The sequence below is a fragment of the Oryzias melastigma genome, linkage group LG1 (assembly GCF_002922805.2).
Source record: "Oryzias melastigma strain HK-1 linkage group LG1, ASM292280v2, whole genome shotgun sequence".
Classification (NCBI taxonomy): Eukaryota; Metazoa; Chordata; class Actinopteri; order Beloniformes; family Adrianichthyidae; genus Oryzias; species Oryzias melastigma.
Window position 1 is genome coordinate 3,883,056 of NC_050512.1, and position 8,857 is coordinate 3,891,912.

At 39.9% G+C, this 8,857-nt stretch overlaps 1 protein-coding gene across 1 annotated transcript in view; it reads left to right on the forward strand.

Moving 5' to 3' along the window:
* LOC112137334 (nucleosome-remodeling factor subunit BPTF) overlaps positions 1 to 8,857 on the forward strand; it is a 50,443-nt gene that overhangs the window by 35,833 nt on the left and 5,753 nt on the right. The window contains exons 25-34 of the mRNA XM_024259590.2: positions 698 to 911; positions 1,009 to 1,277; positions 1,348 to 1,461; positions 2,557 to 2,718; positions 3,049 to 3,131; positions 5,363 to 5,588; positions 5,662 to 5,990; positions 6,495 to 6,668; positions 7,636 to 7,828; positions 8,218 to 8,302. Coding sequence (XP_024115358.1) covers positions 698 to 911; positions 1,009 to 1,277; positions 1,348 to 1,461; positions 2,557 to 2,718; positions 3,049 to 3,131; positions 5,363 to 5,588; positions 5,662 to 5,990; positions 6,495 to 6,668; positions 7,636 to 7,828; positions 8,218 to 8,302 — 1,849 coding nt within the window. The remainder of the gene's footprint in view (positions 1 to 697; positions 912 to 1,008; positions 1,278 to 1,347; positions 1,462 to 2,556; positions 2,719 to 3,048; positions 3,132 to 5,362; positions 5,589 to 5,661; positions 5,991 to 6,494; positions 6,669 to 7,635; positions 7,829 to 8,217; positions 8,303 to 8,857) is intronic.

Genomic DNA, 8,857 nt, shown 5'->3' on the forward strand with positions numbered 1-8,857 from the left:
ACACGACACTAAATTGTTCCTTTTAAATAAACATTAGTTGATGTTTTTGTCTTTTTTTCCCGGGAAATAATTAGATTTTTTTTTATTACATTTTTAAAAACTGTAAATGTTATATTTGTAGACAAAACCTTTGCTGTGTTGCATCTTTGTATCCATTACCAACAAATGCTTTTTGAAAATTGAAAATTCAAAAAAATGTCCAGTTTGCATCAAAGAAAAAAAATCAAAGATTTTATGGTTTCTTACATCTGAATATTTACTTTGAAATACATAAAAATAAACAAAATCCTCACTGTTTACTTGTCTTGGCATGGAGACAAAAATACGCTGATCCGATTTGTGTGCGTAATTCTTTATTTGTAGCTCATACCATACATTTTGTGTGTAACTTTGTGCTCTTTCAATTGTGTATTCACATGTATAAAGATAACCAAACACAATACATGCGTATCAGATGATTGGTGTGTACTTTTTAAAGATTTGTGTGTAGTTAGTTTTAATCTGTTGTAATTTAAAGTTATGTGTAAATTATATTTTTGTACATGTGAATACACAATTGCAAGTGCATACAAAATGTATTGTCTGAGTAACGAATCAAGAGCTACGTACCAACAAATCGGATTAAACTATTTTCTCACCATCGTTACCGGTTGAGTTTGATTGATCCATTATCCTCGTTCTCTTCTGTTTTCCGCAGAAGCAGCAGGGTGGTTCCAGTGTTGATCGACAGACTGGAGTTGGTGGTCAGCAGGCTCTGACGGTGATGGTTCAGGGCCAGGGTCAGACCACGGGCCAGCTGCAGGTCATACCTCACGGCGTCACCGTCATTCCAGGACCCGGCCAGCAACTCATGCAAGCATCACTGCCCAACGGCCAGGTGCAGCGCTTCCTCTTCACTCCGTCGTCTACAGGTACGGAAGAAAAAATAGTTTTTCTAATTCTAATTGTTGTTTTGTTGCACTGTTTCATATGACAGAGGTCATTTAACTTTGTTTTTTCTGTCTTTAGCGTCCAGCCAGCCCAACTCCTCTTCCAACAGAACCCCAGCCCAACCGGCACAGAAGGCCGCTGCCCCTGTCCAAGCGGGTTCGGCTACTCTTGCCACCACCAGCACTCCTTCCTCAGTCAACCCCCAGGGGCAGTTACCCCCTCCCACGCATGCTCACATGCCCATCCAGTCCCCCACGTCTCTGCAGGTCAAAGGTCCGGAGGGCACCACCCAGCTGCAGCAGAGCCCGCAGCTCATCAGCGTGTCAGGACTGCAGCAGCAAGTGCAGGTGAGAGTTTACCAAACGCACAGCGAACGGCCGTCCCATTGCCCCGTTTACTCAGTCTCACTTTTTACAGGTACTGGCCCAGCTGCAGGCCCAGCAGAGTGGAGGCTCTCTGCCACAGCACATCAAACTGCAACTTCCTATTCAGATTCAGCAGAGTGGCTCCTCCTCAACTCCAACAGGACAGGTACTGGATCTGTTTGATAGCAGGCCTCCGTCGAAGCACTGCAGTGAAGGAAGAATTTCAACTGTTAGGGCTGTAGATCTGACTGAGAATAGAAAAGGATATGAAAGGAGGCACTTTTCCTGGTGCGCAGGACAATAAGACACATGTAAGAGAATCACAGCAGAGATGCACAAGTCTGGAGTAGAAGTGAGCTGCATTTCACCACAGTCAGTTTTTGCAATTGATTCTTTAGCTCATAAAACCAAAAATAATCTGTTTTATTTTAAAATAATTTACAATACATTTGTTCACAACTAAAATTGTCTCAAGAATCAACATAAAAAATGATAAGCTGAGTCAAGTTACTCACAATTGTTGGAGTTCACTTCATTCCAATCATTCCAGGTTACTATCACTCACTACAGATTATTCCAATAAAGCCAGACTTTTTTAGGTGTTTTTATTTTTATTGCTTAAAAGGCTTGATAAATGACTAACCACCCACATTTTTTTTGTGTATTTCCTGCAGTTTCTGTGCACTTTTCTGACACTCAGGGACACAACAGAGTAGAAGGGATTTCAAATACAGAAAAACAACGCAAGTTCAAAAACATCAAACAAATGAGACGGATTTATTATGGGTCGAGATGAGTTTGGGTTAGAAAGAAGTGGTGAAGCTGCAGTTTCGGGATCAGTGGGAAGTTCCAAAGCTGATGGTAGGAGGGTTGAGAGGAATAGTCAAATGAACAGAGACGGAAGATCTAAAGCCTTGTTTAGCAACTTAGAGAAAGGCTGCGTTCATGTGGGGATTGAATGATCAGTAAAAAGACTCCGAAATCATACATAAATGTCAGAAATATAATTAATCTTCCGACACTGGATGAATGCAAAATAGCTTCGTGTACCTAAATAAAAGTCAACGTATTTGTAGTACACCATCTATGGTTAGACATCAGCCTTACTGGGAAAATGAAACGATTAGGATTATCGATATGATTTATTCCAGATTAAATTGTTTAACTGGCTGTAGTTTGCCCACTCCTGATTCAACTCTTGTAGTAATATTTTATATTAAGTATGAATTAGGAGTTGTGACACGTGATGACCTCTGCCCAGGTGGGAAATGTCGTGACCATCCAGGCAGCGTCGGTCCAGGAGCAGCTCCAGAGGATCCAGCAGCTCCGAGAGCAGCAGCAGCAGAAGAAGCGACAAGCGTCAGAAGCAAAGAAAGAACTTGCCCTCAGCGCGGCTAACCAGAGCGACATCATTCAGAAGCAGGTGTGCACAGGAGCATCACACATTAAAGCCGGGTCACAGAATCGCTCATCAGCTCCTTCCCATCGGTTCATAAACAGTTCCAGTCCTCAACCTGTTCCCCCAGACTGTTGATTTCACAGCTTTGACCTCCTCTCCGTTAATTTTTGCTAACTGTCTTTGGTAACATATTGTCTTGTTAAAAAAACACTATTCTTGATGTCACATTATAAATATTTCTTAAGCCAATTTAAATAAATTGTATTTATCTTAATAAATTAGTGGTGCTTATTTTTGTTTGTTTTACTGTAATTGTTGCATCAAAAACCATTAAACCTTGTCGTTTTGTTTCAGGTGGTCATGAAGCAGAACGCAGTAATCGAGCACCTGAAGCAGAAGAAGACCATGACACCTGCAGAGAGGGAAGAAAATCAGAGGTTTGACTTCACTCTTTCTTTGTCCTGATTTTGTTGGTTTGGGCAGTCTGTCATGCTAACTGTTGATCCAAACCAGGGATCTCCATCCAGTGGCACCAGAGCCTCATGTGGCTATTTTACCACTCCATTGTGGTTAAAGAAAAATACAATATTTTTAATTGTTAGCTAGCTGTTTTGGCCAATTTAGGCTTTTCTTCAGTTTTTAAGGCTATTTTGGTTCAGCTAATATTTCAGCTACCTGCTAGCTTTTTGGGGGCTAATTTAGGCTTTTTTAGATTTTTTTGGGCCATTTTGGAGTATAGCTGATATTTTAGCAACTTGCTTGCTTTTTTGGCTAAATTACGCTATTTTTAAGCTATTTTGGAGTTTAGCCAATATTTCAGCTACATGCTAGCTATTTTGGGTAATTTAGGCTTTTTAATTTTTTGGCCATCTTGGAGTTTAGCTAATATTTCAACTACATGCTAGCTTTTTTTTGGCTAAATTAGGCTGTTTTATGTTTTTTTGGCAGTTTTGGAGTTTAGCTCATATTTTAGCTTTTCGCTAGCTGTTTTGGCTAAATTTGACATTTTACCAGTTTTTAAGGCTAATTTGACACTTGTGTCATATTTTTAGCTTGCTGACAACTTCAGGGTTTTCATCTATTAGCTTCAGCGATTACAGCTATCAACTTCAGCGTTTTTAGCTATCAGCTTCAGGTTTTTCAACTGTAAGCTGCAATTTCAGCTATCAACTTCAGCGCTTTCAGCTATTAATTTCAGCATCTTCATCTATCTGTAAAAGCATCTTTAGCGGCCACATTCAGCTGACAGCATTCACGCTAGCATTATCACAGCTAATGCGAAATATCTAGTTTAAAAAAATAACATGTTTTTCGGACGAGGTTTATCAAGCAAAAACAAACAACAAAAAAAATCATAAAAGTCCTCCAACGTTTTTATCTCTTTCTCAAACAGTTGAAGGACAGGACAGTATGTATCAGTCCACCAAGATCCTGACTACATTACCCATATTGCTCCAACAATCCATCTAGCAGTTTTCATCAGGCCACTTTTCTTCTTCAGAATCTGCTGGAATTAACGGTTTGAAAGTTATAGTAAATCAAAGAACATAAACACTGAAGCTCTAGGGTTACATTGGATTTCTTGATTTTTATCTGTGATTTTTTTTTTTTTTTTTTCACCTCTCACTGTTCAAATGAACCTACCATTGTGATGACAGACTGTCGATTTCTTTTTAGGTGGACAAAAATCCACTATATTTTGTAGGCCACATTGGACTAATGCAACTTTTAAATCTAAAATAAAAACATAGCATTGTAAAGTTTACCCTTATTGTATTACAAGCTGTGGCTAGATTACACTCTGACCAATCTGTGACCCTAACAACCATATGGTTATGTCCACAGATGTTGTGTCAACATTACTGATTCACATAGAGCTGAAATACTCTGCTGCATCTTTACAGTGGCCCTGTCTGCTTTCTTATTTTAACCTTTCAGGCTCTTTCTATTATTGTTTTGTTTCTTTTACCAAAATTCTTAAGGATTACTATCATGTATGAAAATGTCTTCTGTCTTTTCTTTTTTTTGGGTGTGCACGCTCCCACACAGTTTTATGTTTTCCTGTGTGTTCGCTGCACAAACCTTGGCCAGGGTCTGACCTCAGCAGCTCTGTATGTGTTATTTGCAGAAATGCACTCTGAGGGAGACACCAACTTTAGATCTGAGTTGTGAATATTAGCAAACACAAGTGAACGTACTGGGAATGGAGGGACGTCAATTATGTGAATTTATTGTACCTGACTGACATTTGCCCCTTAGGAAATCTTCACAGTGGGGAGTTTATCTGTGCGTTGTCTTTTCTTCTTTTTAATGGACAACTGAGGTTTAAAATGCTGGAATATAAAGGATCCAGGGCAAAAACTCTTCACGTTAGGGTTTAATTTAAGGGTCTGTAACCTTTAACAGTAAAAGAGCCATTTGGGCTTGTTTTCTACGGGTCAAAACTTAATAGGAACCGCAAAGTCTTATTTTGATACTGCTGTGCATTCATTACAATTTATTTTTCTAATAATAAATATGAATCATGCTTCTTTTGTTGCATGAATGAAAACAGAAATATATAAAAAAAACTAAAATTTTCTCCAAAAAATGAAATTATTTTTAAGTTTGACAGAAGTTTGTATGATTTCCTTTCATACTGTCTAGAATAATCTTTTAATACTTTCAGGATGATTGCATGCAACCAGGTGATGAAGTACATCCTAGACCGCATAGACAAAAATGAAAGGCAGGCGGCCAAGAAGCGGAAGAAGGAAGAAGTGGTTGAAGCGAAAAGGAGGTTGGCCAACGCTAGCAAGCTCTCCTCGCTCCTTTACCGGCACAAAGAGAGCCTCAAAATGGAGATCCTGAAGAAGCGAGCCCTTCTCGACAAAGAACTGCAGCTGGAGGCTCAGGTTTAAACCATACAAGATACATTAATGGTCATTTGCAGCATGTTTGGTCCTGACTTCAGTTTGACATTCACAGGAGGAGCTGAAGAGGGATCTGTTGCGGATGCAGCGAGAGAAGGAAAGGGCTCAGGCCGCGGCCCAACAGGCCGCTCAGGCTGCAGCTGCCGCGGCCCACCGCCAGCAGCAGCAGCAGCAAACTCTGGCAGACTCCCACCGCATCGCCTCCCAGCATCACCACACAACCACTATCCCGACTTCTCACAAAAGGAAACGGGAAGAAGAGAGGGAGATGGCGTCAACTGGCAAATCCAAGAAGAAGAAGATGATCTCCACAAAATGCACAAAGGAGAGCAAGAAGGACACAAAGCTGTACTGTATCTGCAAGACGCCCTACGACGAAACCAAGTACGCCAATTCTCTGATGAACCCTCTGCTGAGTCATTAGATTTTTGGTTAGATGTTGAACGGGCTGAGCGGCTGCTACTCACCCTTCACTCTCCTCTCCTGGTCATTAAAAAATGGTGGCTTTTCCGTTGGTTTTATCTTCAAAGTAAGGGATTTGGTCCACAAGCATTCCTGCTTTATAGATACCTACCGACAGGCGTAAAACAGAACTATTCAGGAAGTATTGCTGTCTGGAGTTTCTAAAGGCATAGTCCTATAGAGGAAAGTTCTTATATTTCTGCACAAGGTTGAAATGTGTAAAAACATGCTAGAATGTAACATTGCACTATCCAACTAGTACAGGACTTGTAACATTCCTGTTGATAAGTTATTCTTAATGAGGAAACTGCAAAGCCTCCATCAGCAGACACCAGCGCATGACAGGAAATAATCTGCTGCTTCATTTTTACAAGATACCTCCAGCTCCTGACCTGCTAACGAACCCCTCCCTCATTCTCTGCCAAGGTTCTACATTGGCTGTGACCTTTGTACCAACTGGTACCATGGAGACTGCGTGGGCATCACAGAGAAGGAGGCCAAGAAAATGGACGATTACATCTGTGTGGAGTGTAAACGGGGCCAGCAGACCAGCACGGAGGAGCTCTACTGCATCTGTCAGACGCCTTACGACGAGTCCCAGTAAGGAGCTGAGAGAGCCTGTCTGTATTCAGACTGCTGCATTGAGCACTAAAATGCAAAAAAAAAAAAGTTGCATTACCTGTGATAATGCTAGTGTGAATGTATTTTGCTAAATATGGTTGCTGAAAATGCTGCAATTTACTCTTAATTGCTGAAGAGATTTGATAAAAATGCAAATGCTATTTGCACAATGCAAAATTTGCTAAAAGACTTCAAATTTCGCTAAAGAATTATGAAAGACCGCTAAAGTTGGCCTAAATTTCTAACATTTTTTTTAGAAAGTTTGCTTAAAAATCCCTAATTGCTTAAAAATCCCCAATTTTGCAAAAACATGGAGTGTGTTGCTTAAATATGAGCTCATCTCTAAATTAGCCGACAAAAACCTTAGTTGATGAGAAATTAGCCTATAAAGCTAGCACATTGCCCATATACTACCTCAACTCCAAAGTAGCCTAAAAATTCTAAGTAAAATTATTCAAAAGCATTAGCCTGTTGCTAAATTATTAGTTAAACTCAAAAGTAGCTAACAAACCTCATTAGATAACAAATAAGCCAGAAATGTTTCCATGTTACTAAAATATTAGATAAAATGAGCATAAAAAACATCAGTAGAGGCCAAATGACCAAAACGAGCTAGGATAATGCTACTATTACGGCTCATTGCCAAATTATTTAAAAAATACTGTACGGTTTCAAAGCGCGCAAAGTTTTTGAAGAATAAAAAAAAGGGGGCATATTTTGCTCAATATTTCAAGAATTACAAAGTTTATGAATACCAAAAGTGAAAGTAGTAATGTCCTGAACGAGCTGAATGTTTTGATATCAAGATTATTGAAATCGCTGAAAGTGTGATTGAGATTAACATGCCTACAAACGTACGGATAGGAGCAGGAGAATCACAGAGTGTGAATGCTTTGAAGCATTCATCTCAGGGTCATTGTTTCAGCATTTCTGTTTCACCTCTCAGGTTTTACATCGGCTGCGATCGATGTCAGAACTGGTACCACGGCCGCTGTGTGGGAATCCTGCAGAGCGAGGCCAACCACATCGATGAATACGTGTGTCCTCAGTGTCAGTCGACAGAAGACGCCATGACGGTCTTCACGCCACTCACCGAGAAGGACTTTGAAGGCCTGCGGAGGATCCTGCGTTCTCTACAGGTGAACAGAATGCTGCCGCCGCTAAATCTACCTGCTCATCAACCTGTCATTTTCTGTGCAGTGGTTCATGATCAGCTACAGGACAAGAACAGTCCTCTGTGTTCATCTTATCTGATGGGTTTGGCCCCCTCTATTTGGACATTTGCCTGGCCCCATTTTTTTTTTTTTTTAATCCACCCTAATTTTCCTCCCTTTCATTTTCCCTTCCTCTCGCCCAGCTGTCTGTACGACTGAGCGAAACAGACAAAGATGGAAGGAAAAGTTTGGGAGGACATCTGTGTTGACCCACCTGCTTTCAGTATAATTTCAGCGCTGCTGTTTGTTTTTCTTCTATGGTTTCAGCTTTCTCACTTGTCTCGCTCTGTCTTTTGTCTCTCTCCTTCCCGCAGGCGCATAAAATGGCCTGGCCGTTTCTGGAGCCGGTGGATACCAACGATGCGCCCGACTATTACCGGGTGATCAAGGAACCAATGGGTGAGTCTGGGGGCTTCACAAATCTGGATATTTTTTGCTGTTTTGGTTGGACTTTTATATCACCATTTCTTCTTAATTGGGCATTTCTTGATGTTTTTTATTATTTCACTCATCAACATAAATTCCATACCAGTTAGAAATGTTTTTAAATAATCTTAATTAGCTTGATTACCTTCCGGGTAATCATATCCGGCCCTCCAGATCATTTTATTTTATTGTTATTAATGGCCCGATGTTATCTTGAGCTCATTTCTAACTTGTTTAATTTTGACAAAATATATTTTTATGGAGAGTAAAATATTAAAAGTTATTTGAGATTTAAGTAATATTCTTGCCTTTTTATTATTCATAATTATTGTAAAAAGCTGCGGTTTAAAGTTTTAATAATTACCATTGGGTTAGCCTTTTGGACTATTTTGGCTTTTATTGAGATTTTTTTAGGCCATTTTGGAGCTAATATGCTAGATGTTTTGGCTAAATTGGGCTTTTTTCAGTTTTTAGGCTATTTTGAAGTTTAGCTAAAATTTCAGCGACATGCCAGCTGTTTTCTCTAAT